At 32.0% G+C, this 16,655-nt stretch overlaps 8 protein-coding genes across 8 annotated transcripts, besides 3 other annotated features; 4 read left to right on the top strand and 4 right to left on the bottom strand.

Moving 5' to 3' along the window:
* Positions 1–308: 308 nt before the first annotated feature.
* Positions 309–2,888, top strand: TVAGG3_0545850 (DNA repair DEAD helicase RAD3/XP-D subfamily member family; the record flags this gene model as incomplete). The annotated part of the gene is made up of 1 exon (XM_001309676.1): positions 309–2,888. The coding sequence occupies one exon, from the start codon at positions 309–311 to the stop codon at positions 2,886–2,888; it is 2,580 nt and encodes an 859-aa protein (XP_001309677.1).
* A 220-nt stretch (positions 2,889–3,108) lies between these two features.
* On the bottom strand, positions 3,109–3,648 carry TVAGG3_0545840 (protein transport; the record flags this gene model as incomplete). Its single annotated transcript, XM_001309677.1, has 1 exon — positions 3,151–3,642. The coding sequence occupies one exon, from the start codon at positions 3,640–3,642 to the stop codon at positions 3,151–3,153; it is 492 nt and encodes a 163-aa protein (XP_001309678.1).
* Positions 3,649–3,992: 344 nt separating this feature from the next.
* TVAGG3_0545830 (cyclin-dependent kinase inhibitor 2C-related family) lies at positions 3,993–6,341 on the top strand (the record flags this gene model as incomplete). Its single annotated transcript, XM_001309678.1, has 1 exon — positions 3,993–6,341. One exon carries the CDS (start codon positions 3,993–3,995, stop codon positions 6,339–6,341), a length of 2,349 nt encoding a protein of 782 aa, XP_001309679.1.
* A 1,593-nt stretch (positions 6,342–7,934) lies between these two features.
* Positions 7,935–8,976: a mobile genetic element.
* Positions 8,977–9,171: 195 nt separating this feature from the next.
* Positions 9,172–9,203: a mobile genetic element.
* Positions 9,204–9,365: 162 nt separating this feature from the next.
* Positions 9,366–9,398: a mobile genetic element.
* A 32-nt stretch (positions 9,399–9,430) lies between these two features.
* TVAGG3_0545790 (regulation of endoplasmic reticulum stress-induced eIF2 alpha phosphorylation) lies at positions 9,431–10,525 on the bottom strand (the record flags this gene model as incomplete). Its single annotated transcript, XM_001309679.2, has 1 exon — positions 9,431–10,525. The coding sequence occupies one exon, from the start codon at positions 10,523–10,525 to the stop codon at positions 9,431–9,433; it is 1,095 nt and encodes a 364-aa protein (XP_001309680.1).
* Positions 10,526–10,778: 253 nt separating this feature from the next.
* On the top strand, positions 10,779–11,900 carry TVAGG3_0545780 (uncharacterized protein; the record flags this gene model as incomplete). Its single annotated transcript, XM_001309680.1, has 1 exon — positions 11,089–11,406. The coding sequence occupies one exon, from the start codon at positions 11,089–11,091 to the stop codon at positions 11,404–11,406; it is 318 nt and encodes a 105-aa protein (XP_001309681.1).
* Positions 11,901–11,952: 52 nt separating this feature from the next.
* On the bottom strand, positions 11,953–13,588 carry TVAGG3_0545770 (chromatin remodeling; the record flags this gene model as incomplete). The annotated part of the gene is made up of 1 exon (XM_001309681.2): positions 12,165–13,364. One exon carries the CDS (start codon positions 13,362–13,364, stop codon positions 12,165–12,167), a length of 1,200 nt encoding a protein of 399 aa, XP_001309682.1.
* Positions 13,589–13,942: 354 nt separating this feature from the next.
* TVAGG3_0545760 (DNA-binding transcription factor protein) lies at positions 13,943–14,437 on the bottom strand (the record flags this gene model as incomplete). The annotated part of the gene is made up of 1 exon (XM_001309682.1): positions 13,943–14,437. The coding sequence occupies one exon, from the start codon at positions 14,435–14,437 to the stop codon at positions 13,943–13,945; it is 495 nt and encodes a 164-aa protein (XP_001309683.1).
* An 87-nt stretch (positions 14,438–14,524) lies between these two features.
* Positions 14,525–16,166, top strand: TVAGG3_0545750 (transcription initiation from RNA polymerase II promoter; the record flags this gene model as incomplete). The annotated part of the gene is made up of 1 exon (XM_001309683.2): positions 14,525–16,123. One exon carries the CDS (start codon positions 14,525–14,527, stop codon positions 16,121–16,123), a length of 1,599 nt encoding a protein of 532 aa, XP_001309684.1.
* Positions 16,167–16,655: the final 489 nt, after the last annotated feature.

Raw genomic sequence — 16,655 nt, 5'->3', positions numbered from 1 at the left:
ATATTTAGAAAATTTGTAATTTGTATTATATTTAATGGAAACCTATATTACAGATATCTATTAATGCAAAGTGTGAAATTTACTGTTCATATGTCTTTGAAAGCTTTTTAAAACACTGACTTGATCAAGATTCTTGTATTACACAGAGAAAGCAATTAATTAGTTGATTATGTAATTTTTTGCCATGTAAATTCAAAAAAAGTGCACGTTTAGAATACTTGATGGCCATCCAAGAACCCACATGTACTAGTATTCACGGTTATCAAGTAAGTTTTCCTTATCGTCCATATGATGTTCAACTTAATTATATGGACAAAACGATTGATGCTTGCGAAAATGGAAAATTCGCTCTTCTTGAATCGCCAACAGGTACAGGAAAAACTCTATCCTTACTCTGTTCTACATTAGCATGGAAAGAACAAACACACTATAGATGCCAAATTGTATATTCTTCAAGAACTCACTCTCAATTATCTAATGTTATTGAAGAACTGAAAAAAACACGTTTCAAACCAAGAGTTGCTCATATAGCCTCAAGGAAAATGTTATGCATCAATCATACTATTAATAAATACGATAATTTCTTAATTACAAGATTATGTCATAATCTTCGAAGTAAAAAGCAATGTCCATATGGTATTGATGAAAATTTGATGAGTAACTCTAACGAAGTTCTTACGGCATGCTCAGATATAGAAGAGTACATTGAAAATTGCGCGAATCATATGATTTGTCCATATTTCGCAGCACAAATCAATTCAGAGCAAGCAGATTTGATTCTTACTCCTTACACATATATCGTTGATCCAAACGTTCGTCAGTTTCTACCATCAACAACGTTAGTTGGAAACGTATTAATATTTGATGAAGCGCACAACTTTGCGGATACATGTTCTGAAGCTTATTCTGCAAAGATCTACTTCAAGAGTTTCAATGATGCTGCATTAACTCTCATGAAAATCGAGCCAAACAGATTTTCAAACGCAACAAGGAATTCTAAGGCAAAAGTTAACGGAAATGATTTACTTTCTACACGAGCAATACTCATGAATATCTTTCAGAAGTGTGATACACTCGAAAACACTGATTATGAATATAAAACTGCTTGTGAATCTGTTTCAAGTTCTGCAAAATCGGTTTTATATGTTAAGAAAACCGCTGAACAATTATATGCTTTCTTCCGTGATGCTGGGTTAACCAAAGAGAATTCAAGACTCGTTTATTCTGTTTTAGATTTAGTTGTTCAAAAAGGTGACGAACTTCAAATCCTTAACAACGAATTTGGCTCAATGCAGAGTATTATGTCTTTCATAGATTTGATATTTCCAAACGCTACAGAAGCAGTAGAGATGTTCGACAGCAAATTTTCAATTCTTTTTACAACGAATAGAACAATTTCAATTATTTGTTTTTCTCCATCGATTGCTATGAAAAAAGTAGCCGATTTCCTTCCAAAAACGATGATCTTGACATCAGGAACTCTTTCTCCACTTTCTTCTCTTGAAGATGAACTAGAATATAAATTCCCAATCAAGTTGGAATGTAATCACATTGTTAGTCCTGATAATTTTCTTGTTGCAATTGCAAATTCTGGAATTTCCGGCCAAAGATTCAACTTCACATACCAAAATAGGAGAGGAAACAATAGACTTGAATCAGAACTGGTTGATTCAGTCACTGATGTCTTCAAAGTTTCTCCTTCAGGAGCTCTTCTCTTTTTCCCGTCGTTTTCTTACATGGATGAAGTCAGCAGAAGTATTTCATCGAACGCTTCTCGTGTTAAAAGAATCTACATCGAAGCGAAAGATGCTGTTAAACAGGCAACAGTTCTCGAGAATTACAAGCGCGATGCAATGAAAGGAGCAGCACTTCTGGCTGTTTGCAGAGGCCGATCAAGTGAAGGTTTAGATTTTGTTGACGATTTCGCGAGGTTTGTTGGTGTTGTTGGAATTCCTTATCCTACTTTCACTGATTATACAGTTGAGCTCAAAAGAGAATGGCTTGAGAACAAGAAGCCTGGAAAAGGCTTGAAATGGTATACAGAATGCGCTGTCAGAGCTGTCAATCAATCAATTGGAAGAGCCATTAGACATATTGATGATTATGCTGCAATTGTTTTATTCGATGAGAGATTTACAGGTCTTAAAGATCAATTATCAAAGTGGATGCAACAATCTATATATGTTTATGATGATTGGAGCACTTTAACAACTGAAATTGATCAGTTCTTTAGAGCCAAAAAAGAAGGATTTCTCATGAAAAGAAAAGGAAGATCAGCAACTCAATCACAAAGAACAGTTACTTTCTCGCAATCTGCAGATTCTGATGATTTCTCGCAAAGCCAAATGTCTCAAGCATCGCAGCAGGAAAGCTTCTTCCAACTCAGCCAGCAATCAACCATCAAAAAGAAAGAAGAATCGAAACCAAAGCCACTGGTTTATTTGAAACAAAATAAAAAGGTCGAAAAGTCTCCTTCCAATAATTCTCTCACTGAATTACTCAGCCAAAGGAAAGATAGCGAAAGGTCTTCATCAAATAACTCACTTAGCCAATTACTCAGCCAAAGGAAATCTAGTGATAAACCTGAGAAAGAAAAAATATCTCGATCGAAATCTGATGTGGTAACTGAGAAACCTAGTCTTCTCACGGGTTTGTTAACTTCTGGAAAGAAACATAAAATAGAATCCGAACCAAAACCTGTTTCTATTCTCAAACCAAAGGAAAAGAAAGAACCTTCACCACCTGAAGAAATCAAGATTGTTTGCGTAAATTGCAAAGAAGATAAAAAGAAAAATTTAAGCAAAATGCATTGTGGACACTATATTTGTTCTGAATGTAAGCAGTTCTTCAAAATGCTTAACATGAAATGCCCAATTTGCAAAAAATAGAGTTATATATTAATGTTTGTATAAAAATATAAAATTATATTTTCTTATTTTTATCAGTTTTTGTCATAATTATACTGTAGTACGTTTCTTGTAGTTGTAAATAGGCATATCATATATAGAAATTCGAGATTTCAAAATATTATAATTTTTTTAAACTATATTTGTAAAAGACAATACCTTAAAAGTATTAATATCTCTTGTTGATACTTTGTAAGTATGATTGAAGTAATGAAAATAATGTAAAGTTTAAACATACAATATTTTATTTAGCTGGAATGTTCATTTTAATGCCAAAGCGCTTATCCTGAGCATTTTCTTCTGCAAGACGAGACAATGCTACATCAGTTTGCGTCTCAAAGATCAATCCTCCATTGATCAAAGAATCAAGAACTTGTAAAGCTTTGTCTGGGTTGAAAGCCAGTTGAACTTCAGAGACATCCTTGAAGCATCCATTAAGAACTTCAACAAATGTATGAATAATATCCAACATAGCTAATGGATTTTCGCATTCATCAACAACTGTGATAACGAATAAGGAAGCGTATGCACGATAGACAATAGATACCTTACGTTGAAATTCGTAGCTTGTAATACCATCTCCAGGAAGAATGTTGCAAAGATTTGAAGCACGAGTGGAAACCATGCGAAAAACTTCATGAGCGAGGCGGTTTCTTGTCTCTTGACTCACCTCTACATAAGCACGAGCAAGGCGAATATCACCGTTCTCGTTAATGACGAAAAATCCGTAGATCATTCTGATAAATTTTTTTTTCTTGACATGTAATTTTTGATTCTCGATGAAAATCACAGATAATTTATACGATATGGCTTTTGATTGGTTGTACAAGATATCACTATGAATAGAATATCTCAATTCACTATTTATAGATCAAATTTCATTGTATAACTTATCAATTATATTGCTTCGACTTTACTATTGTCATTGTGTCATTTCATACTATTAAAGTAATCAAAAGCTATAAATTTTATCCGAAATCTTTGAATTTATAGTTTTTCATAGGTATATAATGGACTTTTTCCTTAGTGAATTACAAAGATGTCTAATATGGTAAAATGAAAATGCATTGTTTTAAAAAAATTTTAATGTCTGATCAAGACGTTATTCCAAATAAATACAGTGAATTGCGAAGTACCTACAAATACTACATCGATATATATCGTGAGTTATATCGCATGAAAACGGAAGATGAAAAAGAAATAAACTTAATTTACAAAAAGATCAAAACAGAAATGATTGATTCAAAGATATTTCACCCCACAAATATTATAAGAGACATTTCATATCTCTTTTTGTATAATAATCGCTATACAAAGTCATATTTAGCTCTTGCCAAACTCATATCTGATGAATATCATGTAAAAGAGGTTCTAAACATTCATAGTAATTTTAACTACCTATTTTATAAAGAATATGGAATTAAATTAAACCAATTCAATGATTTTAAAAAATTTAAATCAGAAAATCTTAATATTCATACAGAAAATACAATTTACGGAGCAATTATGTATAATGACAAAGAATCATTCATTTCGTTCACAGAAAGAGAAGGATTTAATCAAAATCAACAACTAGAAAGTATATTTTATCCATATAAAGGAGTACAATTACTTGAATTATGTTGTTACCATGGTGCAGTTGACTGTTTCAAATTCCTAATGACGAAATTTAAATCAAAAATAACTGATTGTTGCGTAAATTTTTCATTTTTAGGAGGAAATCCAGAAATCATGAGTGAATGTTTGAAATATCAGATACCATATTATGAAACCATGGAATATGCAATAATTTCTCACAACATTGATTTTCTTACATTCTTGATGAATGAATACAATATAGAAATAAATTTACATTTGTGCGGAATTTATAATAATTTGGATGCGTTTTTAGTTTATTTCGATCAAACTAATGATATTGACAAATGTTTTATTTATTCAACTATGTTTGGTATTCCATCCATTTGTGAATATTTCCTTTCACATGGTGCAAATATTAATGCAAAAGATCAATATGGAATTACCGCTCTTCTTCTTGCAGCAGAATGTAATAGAAAAGAAATAGCTGAATTTCTGATTTCTCATGGAGCAAATATCAATGAAAAATATAAATATGGATATACCGCTCTTCATAAAACAGCAGAAAATAATAATAAAGATACAGCCGAACTTCTTATTTCATATGGTGCAAATATCAATGAAATAGGCAATGATGGAAAAACCGCTCTTCATAAAGCAGCAGAAAATAATAGTAAAGAAACAGTCGAAGTTCTTCTTTCACATGGTGTAAATATCAATGAAAAAGATAAATATGGATATACCGCTCTTCATTATGCAGCATATCATAATTATAAAGAAATAGCTGAACTTCTTCCTTCACATGGTGCAAATGTCAATGAAAAAGATAAAGGTGGACATGCCGCTCTTCATTGTGCAACATTGCATAATAGTAAAGATATAGTTGAACTTCTTCTTTCACATGGTGCAAATATCAATGAAATAGGCAATGATGGAAAAACCGCTCTTCATAAAGCAGCAGAAAATAATAGTAAAGAAACAGTCGAAGTTCTTCTTTCACATGGTGCAAATATCAATGAAAAAGATTGTATTGGATATACCGCTCTTCATTATGCAGCATATTATAATTATAAAGAAATAGCTGAACTTCTTCTTTCACATGGTGCAAATATCAATGAAAAAGATCAATATGGATATGCCGCTCTTCATTGTGCAACATTGCATAATAGTAAAGATATAGTTGAACTTCTTCTTTCACATGGTGCAAATATCAATGAAAAAGGTAACTGTGGAAAAACCGCTCTTTATAATGCAGTATGTTCTAATGACAAAGAATTTATCGAACTTTTTCTTTTACATGGTGCAAATATCAATGAAAAAGCTGAAGATGGAAGAACCGCTCTTCATGAAGCAGCATATCATAATTATAAAGAAATAGCTGAACTTCTTCTTTCACATGGTGCAAATATCAATGAAAAAGATAAATGTGGATATACCGCTCTTCATGTTGCAGCATTGTGTAATAAGAAAGAAATTACCGAACTTCTTCTTTCACATGGTGTAAATATCAATGAAAAAGATAATAAAAGACAAACCCCTCTTCATATTGCAGCACGTTATAATAGTAAAGAAATAGCCGAACTTCTTCTTTCACATGGTGCAAATATCAATGAAAAAGATTGTACTGGATTTACCGCTCTTCATTGTGCAACATTGAGTAACAGCAAAGAAACAGTAGAAGTTCTTCTTTCACATGGTGCAAATATCAATGAAAAAGATGTTTTTGGAAACACAGCTCTTCATTACGCAGCATATTTTTATAAAAAAGAAATAGCCCAAATTCTTATTTCACATGGAGCAAGTATCGATAAAAAAGATGAAGTTGGTAAAAACCGCGATTCATACTGCAGTATTCTTTAAGGATGTCGCTTTGCGAAAAAACGAATGTGTATGCATGATATTTCAATTGAAAGAAGAGAGGGAGAGTGAAGAAGATATATTGATATTATGTCAATGTATCAGAAAGTATTATGTCTACCCTTAAGGATGGAGTCTCACACGCATGACCAAAGTTACATGAGATAAAATTAATATTGGAAGCATCTATGATATCCAAACATGTGTATTTATATATAGTTCTTTCTTAACTTTTATACTATCTATTCGTTGTTATTATAATAAATAAATCCATATAGATAATCTCTTATTTATTATATCATGTTCATTTTTTTAATTTTTTTGCAAATAAAGTTTCACTATGGTGAAAGAAACAAGATTCATTTGATTGGTGCATTAAGAAAGAGAATATGATATTGTACTTCTCACATATTATGAAAATGCCGGGTCACGAAAATTGGCCAAAATGCAATTTCGATTTCCTCAAAAAATTCTTTATTTTCTAATTCTGTCTGCAACATTTGATAGCACTTCTAAAGTGGAATGTTTCATCCTGATATCATTTTACGTTTACTATTATTCATTATGCTATTTTCTATGCATTTTTCCAAAAAATGAAAATGGCTAATTTTTGCAAAATCTCAACTTTGTTGAGCTGTTATCTCCACCAAAAACAAATTAAGCAGTAACATTATATGGATAAATATGTTCGGCATACTATGTACTATATATTCTACAGCGACAATTATAGTCATATCTGTAATGGCCAAAAGGTATCTCGATTGCGAAATTTCGAAAATCATCCTTTTCTAAATCTCAAACCTAAACTTTCTTTTATATAATGTGCTTGTTCGTTCTTCTGAATTTGAAGCTCTTAAACCTATAATTCATCGAGTTATTTCATTTTTTTGCTTGACTTGAAGGGAAAAAGTCTACAAATGAAGGAATATAAACCTAGGCAAAGCAGTACAATTCTAGATTACAACATGTATTGTTACTATATTCAATCTTATATCCTTTTAGGCAACTTCAAATTTAATTAGTAATAAAGGTGCAATATCATGCCAATTATCAAATGGTAAAAATTTAAAATAATGTATTAAAGGTATGTGAATGATAAAATAAAAAAAATCACATAAATAAAATCATAATTTCGTTAACACTCTAAAACATAAGAAATTGTCACCTCCTTTGAAGAAACATTTTATTCTTTTATATTTTATAACTTTTTTTGAATAAACAATAAAATTTTTTAAAATTAGATTATATAATCTACTAAAATTTTTATTTTTCTCTTCGAGTTTTTCAAAACTTGCAGATCTTAAGATACCAGTTATTTTGGTATATTATCAACTTTCTGCATTTCACACTCGTTGAAATAGGAGCATCATATCAAAAAAATGCCATGTAGCATAAGTCGATGTCATTGCATATGTATACATGTCATATTAATAATTAAATGCATCAACAACATATTAGAGGATATACCCTTATATCTCTTCTTAGTTAGGTTGTTATATCTTTATCTTGTGCTGAGATAATAACAAAGTTTTTATTCATGTACCCGTGAGACCCCATCCTTAATGGTGTATATACCATTTTCTGACACACTATTAAGGGTGCACCCGCATGTACGTTTATTTGAGAGTAGGAGGATTACCCTCTCAATTTTGAACGCTTCGTTAGCGCAATATCTCGATGAATATTGTATTAAAATTGAATTTGCCCATACCAATATATCTGATACAATATCCTTAAGTTTTACTAAAAAGAATTTTTTAAAATCCCTGCAGATTCGGGGATTTTTAAATTTTTTGATTTTTTTCGCAAATTTTTCGAAAAAAAAATATTTTCAGAAGAGCCTTAACGGCTAAGTTTTATGTTTAATGTTGAGTATCAAAAAGAATGGGCGTCTGATATAGCCATCATATATCCCAGAAGCAAATAAAAATTCTGACTTTTTAAGCATAAAAAAATGAAATTTTATTTTTTGCAAAAAACAGGCCACCCGGATGTACGTTTATTTGAGAGGAGGAGGATTAAATTTTTGAAAGCAGTAAAATTTGTAAATATTCTAGTTATATAATAATATGTATTATTTTAAAAAATAAAAAATTAAAGCACGTTAAAAATTTTTTTGATGAATTTTTACAAAAGCTACTTAGGATTATGCAAAATATAGTAATTAAACATAAATTTCAAATCAGATTTTACTTATGATAAATATTTTAAATTTCCGAAAATTAAGTTCAGATCGACTCGATACGTTGTAATTACTAAATAAGGTGCCAAAAACCTATTAAACAGTATCAAAACTATCAAGATTGTAATGTTTTTGAAGAAAAATTTATAGAATTATGAACTTCAAACAGATATTATGTAAATAAAAATAATATAATGGATTTGTTTATTCGTATAATAGCAGCAATAAGTCGATTATTCACTTCTACTTCTGAGATTTGAATTTAATTTCGACAGAAAAAGAGATTCAAGAGGAAAATACTAGGGGATACAAACTGCCACCATGACAGGATTATTATGGAGCCAAGTTGTATTTTTTGATATTTTTAGAGTTTTCCTACCTATTTAGGTACCAAGTAATTGCTTAAAAATTAAGGTTCTAAATTCTGAAGTTTACATGATCCTCCTGGGCGCACCCTTAATGTTTTGGCAAAAGTTGTTCAAATCATAAATTTCTTGAAGATATGTTATAAAATCTGACTTGTAATAGCATGATCATATAAAATAATAAATAGAAAAAGAAAAAAAACTGCTTATTTTGCAGTGAAATCTATTTCACTAATTAGAGCGTGTCAAATAATTGAGAGAATGTCAGAAAGTAGGAAGTTCCCCTTTAAGGGTGCACTTACCACTTTCTGACATGCTATGAAAAAAAATCAATATATCTCTATTTTAATAGCAGAAAAAGTATAGCAGCTATACTAGGTACAATATAGTGATTTATATTTACTTTCTCCCGACCAAAAATATTAACTTTTGACCTTACAACATTGGGATAGAAAGCTTGTGTGTCAAAAAAAAAATTGAGAGAATGTCAGAAAGTAGGAAGTTCCCCCTTAAATATTTTTTTTAATACTAACAAAAAAATTTTTTTATTTATCAATAATTTCTGAAAGAAAATCGATTACTTCTTCCGCACTTGGTCTGTCTTCTGGCTCTTCCTCGATCATGTGGCAAATGAGTTCCTTCAGTTTCGGAATGTCAGGGAAATCGTCTGGGAAAACACGGTTCTTTCTAAGGTTAACCATGGTCTTGATATGCTCCATCTTTGTCTTTGGCCTGACAAATAAGTCGAACATTGTCAAACCAAGGCTGTAGATGTCGCTTTTATCTGAAATCTTTGTAGAATCGTAATGTTCTGGAGAAGCGTAGAGTTCGGTTGAACTTTCCATTGCTATCTCGTTGATAGAGTCTGTATTGATGGAAATACCGAAATCGGCGATCTTTGGTTCACCATCCATTCCAATGAGGATATTTGATGGTTTTATGTCTCTGTGAACTATACCCATCTGATGTATGTAAGCTAGACCTTCAGCTACATCCCTCGCCTTTGCTAAAACTGAAATAGGTTCAATGGATTGACATAACTTTGAAACTGGCATTTTTGAGCAGAGCTCCATCTGGATATAGAAGGAGCAGTGTATCTTACCACCTTTCCTCTTAGATATCTTGCCTTTGTGGTCTTCTGAGTACTCAATCGGAAGAATATTCGAATCAGAAATATCGAATTCAACCCAAGGTGCATAGTATCTAACTACATTCTTGTGGTTGATCTTTGCCATGATTTTTGTCTCGTTAAACAAAGAATCGCATTCTTCAGGATCATAATCGATTGTAATTTTCTTTACAGCGTATATATGCTTGTCGACAAGGTGTAGAACGGAATACACTTCACAGTTCAATCCCTCACCGATTTTTTCCAAGATTTGGTATTCTCTTTGGAATCTACTTGGGAAAAATCCACTAGTCGCTGTTATAATATTTTCTTTGAGTTTTTTCATGTATTGCCATTTGAACATCTCTTGAATGAGGCTCTTAAAGAGATCTTCGGATGATTCTGGTGAAACTAGATGGCAGAATTCATGGAGATGTCGAAGACCATCTTCAGCTTGGCTTCTAGCAGCGAAATCATTGGTGACAAGCATATTATTGCATAGTAAACAATGACAATCACTCGCTGCAGTCATGAAATTCTGTCACTTTTATATTCGTTTGTTCAGAGCACTTTTTAGCAATCAAATTCTAAATTTTTATCAAATATTGTTTTCCACAAATTTTGATATTCACTATTAGTACATTATAATTTGCAAGTCTAAAAATATAAAAACTTTTCGGAAAAAATTAATTGTCGTATTTATTAATTTTTCTGCGTGCTCTATTTTCTCTCAATTTTTTGATTGAATGGGAATTTTTATTTAGCCAGGAGAATAAATTTTCCCGATTGTTTTTTATACTGAAACAATACGATTAGATATCGTTGTACCGATGTAAAATGGATTTTTTAATGATGTCTTTTGGGAAAAGAGTTTTTGAAGATTATTTTTTTTCGATTCTGATTTGATTCCGTTTAACAATAACATTTTTGTGTCATTTCTTGAGTTAACTAGTTTCAGAAACATATTTCTAGATTTGAATGTTATTTGATTAAATCCATGAAAAAAAGTTTGATTTCATGTTGTCATTGAGTAAAATTCATATGAGTTTGTCACTCATAAGCAACTAACCTCTGGTTTTGTTTTCATTTTTCATTATGTCTGTAATTTCAAAGGAACTTGATGAAGATCAAATAGAAATTCAAGCAAATTCAGTTAGGTCTGCAATATCAGAACTAGTAAACATGTGTGTTTATTCATTAAATGAGGCCTTTGCAAGTCAAGATAAAATCCGAAAAAACATTACAAATCTCGAGCAGCTTCTAAATTCAATCACTCACATGCCTGATGCTCCAAACTTCCAATCTGGAATTGAAAATATAAACAGACTTAAAGCTCGCGTTGGAGAACTTCAAAAAAGGATTCATGCATTAGACGCCCGTTTCTCTGATCTAGAGAAAAATATAGTTCAGTGATTGAATTTAATTTCAAGAATATACCTTACAAATTCAATGAAATAATTACATGTAATTTATTCCAGATAGATCATAAGCATGAATATCAATGGCAAATGGTACATGATGTCACTGAAATGTCTTGCCAGTACTTTAAGAAATTTAATTTTTTTTAAGAATTCATTGAACTTTACTACGAATATTTTGTTTGAATTACGAACTTTTACGAATAAAAAATCATATTGTTTTAAATTTCTTTCTTTCTTTTAAGGAATTTCATCATAAATCTTGTATAAAAAGACTATTTCCATAATATGATCAATAAATGTCATTATATTGATGGATGACATCGACCACCGATGATAATGATCAAATTCAAGCACAGTAAAAATTCCAAAAAAAATTCAAAATTTATAAAATGAAAATAAAAATTTCATTTTTTACCCCATTTTTCTATTTTTGAAATTTTTTTGAAATAAAAAGTGTTTTATAATAGATTTTAACTTACATGATAAACCTAAATTATGGTAATTTTCATATTTTATTTGATATTTTTTTAATTTATAAGATTGTTTTTAGATCATTCCTCTCGAAATCATTCAGTTTATCATCAAAAATTCGAATGTTTACATTTAATATCAACTAGATCATGAATTATTTAATTTTTTATAAACTTTTTGTTCGATCTCAACTTTAAAAAGCAACAAATAGTAATTTCTTGAAAATAAAATCATTTATATTTATTACAAACATAATAATTCCAACAACCAACAAAATATTTATCTAAAATCGTCTGTTGAGCCATCGCTATCCGTGGTTGGTACAACCTGGGCTTGTCCACGCTCACTAATCATCTTAGTCTTGCAAGCAATGCTTTGTTTCGTTGTATCAACGATCATTCTCAAGATTGCAAGCATTTTCTTCTTCTGTTGAGCTCTGTAAACTTCTGTATTTGCTTTAATCTTTTCCAAAGCTATGGCAGCAGCACCAGCTTCAGCTGAATCAATTTCATCGACTTTTTCTCCACGAATTATCTTTGCAGACTTCTCTTCGCCGAGAACTTCCGTAGCTTTGTAAACTATTCGCATTTCTTTGTTCTTTTTAAGTACTTCGTCCCTGATTAATTCTTTTGGTTGAGCAAACTCTTTGTAAGATATCAGAGGTGGTTTTTCAAATTCGAAAGCTGTAATAGGATACATAGCAACTTGTTGGGCGCAGTCTTCTGGTGTTCTTGTTGAAACAAGGTCGGATATCGCTTGCCAGTTGTTCGATGGTATGTCAGGGTTCCTATTTAGCTCTTTAAGAACCTCATTCATCCTATTGTTCTCGTCAAGGGTCCAGTTTCCAAGGTGCATAATCGAAGAAACTTCAGCAACTTTTCTGCTGCGCTCTGGAGTGAAGTAGGGAGCACACATAAGGGAGAATGGCTGAATCGGATTGGGAGGAATGTTAGGCGTTGGGTTGATTTTAGAATCATAAGTTGATTCTGACATAATCGTGTCGTCATGGGTATAAAGAAGGTGCGGCCAGTTAGTTGCATCTGGAACTATACACTGAGGTCTTGTATTTGGCTTGCAGGCGTAATTAATAAGACCATGATCAGTTAAAAATTTCCAAACGGCATAGGTGAAATTGATTGGTGCCTTTATATTTCTACGGTATAATGTGAATGGAACATATCGATTGCTGAATATTTGTGATATAGCAACCATGAAATTGCGGACATCTTTGTAAATTGGATTGGCTGCAAAAGGAAATTGCTTTTCGTAATCTGAGATTGTTGCAAAATCGAAAAATTGTCCTCTTGGAGGAATTGGAACTGGTTCAGGTGGTTTTACTTGATTAATTGCTTTAATTGTTGAAACAAACTCATAAGTTGCATCAGAATTCTGAGCTGGTGGACGAACAATACTAATCTCAAAATTCCTGAACTTTGGAATTGTTTCTACTTTAAAAGGATCAGTGCTGAAATTGTACATTATAAAAAAGTGACAATTCTGTGATTTATTCACCAAAACACGTATTCCATCATTCTATTCTTAGGCATTACCGCAGACAAATTAATCACCCAAATGAATGTAACCATTTTCCCCTTATAAGTTAATAAAATAGGGCAAAATTATGATTATTTTCAAATTTGTGTCAAATTGAGACATATCTAAGCATAATTTAGTCAAAGCTCCTATTTTGCATCAGATTTTTTCATTAAGCTTGTTTTAATTTTCTAAATATTAAATTTTTTATATTGAATTATCTTTTTTATTGATAGGGCGTGAAACTACTTAGTTGGAAAATACATAAAAATATCAGAACATCATACTATTCAACTTTACAGAAAAATAAACAAAAAAATAAAAAATAAATAGAAAAATTCTTAAAATTAGAAGGTACAATAAACATGAGGAGTTTTAACAATGCATATTGGTGCTCATCCATCTGCCAAAAAACATTGCTGTTCAGAATATTTGATAGAATTAACATTTTATCCGCAAAATGTAATAAATAATTACAAATATGTCCAATAAATATTACTCTTCAAGTACTTTGATAATTTCTATTATTTCTGAGATGGATGTTGTTCGATTGCAGTTAAAATCGCTTTGAGGACATTTTCGTATTCGGAAGAAACGCAATTTTCGAGAGATTCCTCAATATTTGGTTCTCCTTGTTGTTTAGTGTATTGACGATGAGCTGCTGAAATAACTGTTTTAATTGCTTGTTGTGTGACTTCTTGTGTAAGCAATCTTGATAATGGGAGGTCACGTTGTTTAGAATGAAATTGTTCTGAGTCGATTGATGATGAAAGCATGGCAAAATTAGAAATTAAATTGTATTCGTCAGGATTGAGTTGATCTGTTGACGTAAATGCTACTGACTTTTGAGAAAGCACATTTTCTATAACTGCTAATCTTTCTTCATCCCAGCCGGATTTATTTTTGCAATTTTGGCATTTGCAGTTAGGTCCGCAAACTCCGCCGCGCTTAAAGCAAGGGCAATCTAAGAGTAAGCAATTTCCATTGCAGCATGAACATCCACATTCTTCTGTTGACATTGAAATGTTTGATATTTTTTTTATAACAATCTGAAAACTTAAAAACAAAAAGTGACAATACTAAAATTCGTCACTTTTTTCTGTGTTATGTCGCTGTCTCGTTCAAATTCATCAGCAAAAGAAAAAGTCAGGCCAGCAGACATACCCTCATTTTTAGGATTTAACCCTACAACGTGTCCTTATCCATCAAATGTTGATATAAACCGATATGCGTTCGAGATTTTCTTCGAGAACTCACTTAAACCAGAAATAGGCAAGTTCGCATTAAATTCAGATCATATAGAACACGGTTTTCAGATTTACGCAGAAAAATCTCAGGAGTTTCCTAAGCTAAAGTTACTAATTAATCATCTTTTCCTCTTTGCATTTACAGAAATACTATTTGCTGACGGGGCTGCGCGTGCTAACATCTTTCTTGAACGTCAGCAAGCAAATTGTACCCTTTCTCAAGAAGAAATTCGTCAATTATTTGATCTCAATCCAGAATTCACAGATTCTATCACTACTATATTCGATCACCTTGTTGCACCAATAGACATCAATTTTGATACAGATTTCTTCAATAATATCAACAAAATTTTTGATTCAGCTCCGGCTGTTTCATTCCTTCTACGACATTTCTTACATGATGAGAATTCAAATGTCATCCAAGCCCCTGAATCAAAAGTCGCTCCTTACAATCAATTAAATTTGATGGTTCAAGACGACAAACTACCACAATATTATACAGAAACATCATCACCAAACATACAGCAACACACAACACCGTTCGCAGAATTCAGAATGGTTCGAAATTACCCGACAATTTACATAAGTCAGCCAAAGTACATTCCACCACCTCTTCCTTCACTTTCTTGCATTCACATACCAAAGTATGCTGACTTTGCCGCAGTTTCGAAGACCTCTACCGCTGCAGTTTTTTCATCAGATTGCCAATTATTTTATGTGAACGAGTTATCAGAAATTACAGAGCTTATTCCTCATTCAGAGACTATTACTGCCCTCTACCTCTCAACAGATGGCAAATGGGTCCTTTCTGGAGACTCATCCGGCGGAATTCTTCTTCAATCCATCGACAAGAAGCAGCATATGTGGTACGAACCAGCAAGAAGCCTCATAACATGCATTGCCTCAGCACCAGCGTTCCTCCACCAGTTTGCCGTCGGATTATTAAATGGAACAGCTCTTCTTTACGACGTTTCCTTGAAATCTCCCATCAGAATGTTCATTGGCCACACAATGCCGATCAGCTGCATCGATGTCCACAGCAACAGCGAGTTCATAGCAACAAGCAGCAGCGATGGATACGTCAGAATTTGGTCGGCCACTCGTGGTGAATGTGTCAGACTTTTCAAGGGTGCAGGGCTATCTCCTACTACTGTTAAGTTCAGCCATGGAGGACACTGGCTGTTCTCTAGCGCTGCTTCAGGAGAAATATCAATAACAAAACTAGGAGATGGAAAAGTTTTCAAACACAGAAAACTCTCTGCAGGACTTGTTTGCGCTGATTTCTCTCCTGATGATGAAGTTGTCGCTGGATTTGATGGATACGGAAACTTCATGATGTGGGAGACAAAGGAAATGCAGAACGAATCTCCTGAATCAATAAGAATTGATAGAACAAGAATTATTGCAATGGAGTTCATTAATTCATCTGAAATTAGAATTGTTGGTTGCCAAAAATAACTAATTTATCATATAGTTGTTATCTTTTAAATATATATCTTTATATTAATTTTTTCTTTTTATACAATGCTTTCTATGTATAAATTGTAGAAATCGTTTTTCAAAAGTGTCTACATGTAGTTGCCTATAGTTTTAGTTCTTGAGCTCTAATTGAAATTTTTTTTCTTAGAACTTTGTAAAAAAGTTCATTGTCATACATATAAAAGTATCGATGATTACGTATGGACCCGAGTGCATCCCCTTTAATACATATTGCTTGTCTATTGAGTATTATGCTCAATCAATTGTGCTGAAGAAAAAAATATCTCGATCAAAGTTTTTCATTGATTGATATATTGTTTTTAGCGGGTGTTGCACAGAATTTGAAGTGTCTAACACCAAGTGAGATATTCTATAGAGTTTATCAATTACTTAAGGAACATCTTTGGATCATCATTAAAAATGTCATTTCTGGAAATCATTTTGGCTGATTATCCTCAAATCAATCTTTACATTGATTGATTTTCATATTGTCTACCTGGTTTGACTCAAT

Source organism: Trichomonas vaginalis, chromosome II, assembly GCF_026262505.1.
Source record: "Trichomonas vaginalis G3 chromosome II, whole genome shotgun sequence".
Taxonomy (NCBI): domain Eukaryota; phylum Parabasalia; order Trichomonadida; family Trichomonadidae; genus Trichomonas; species Trichomonas vaginalis.
This window is presented reverse-complemented; position numbering and strand designations above follow the sequence as displayed.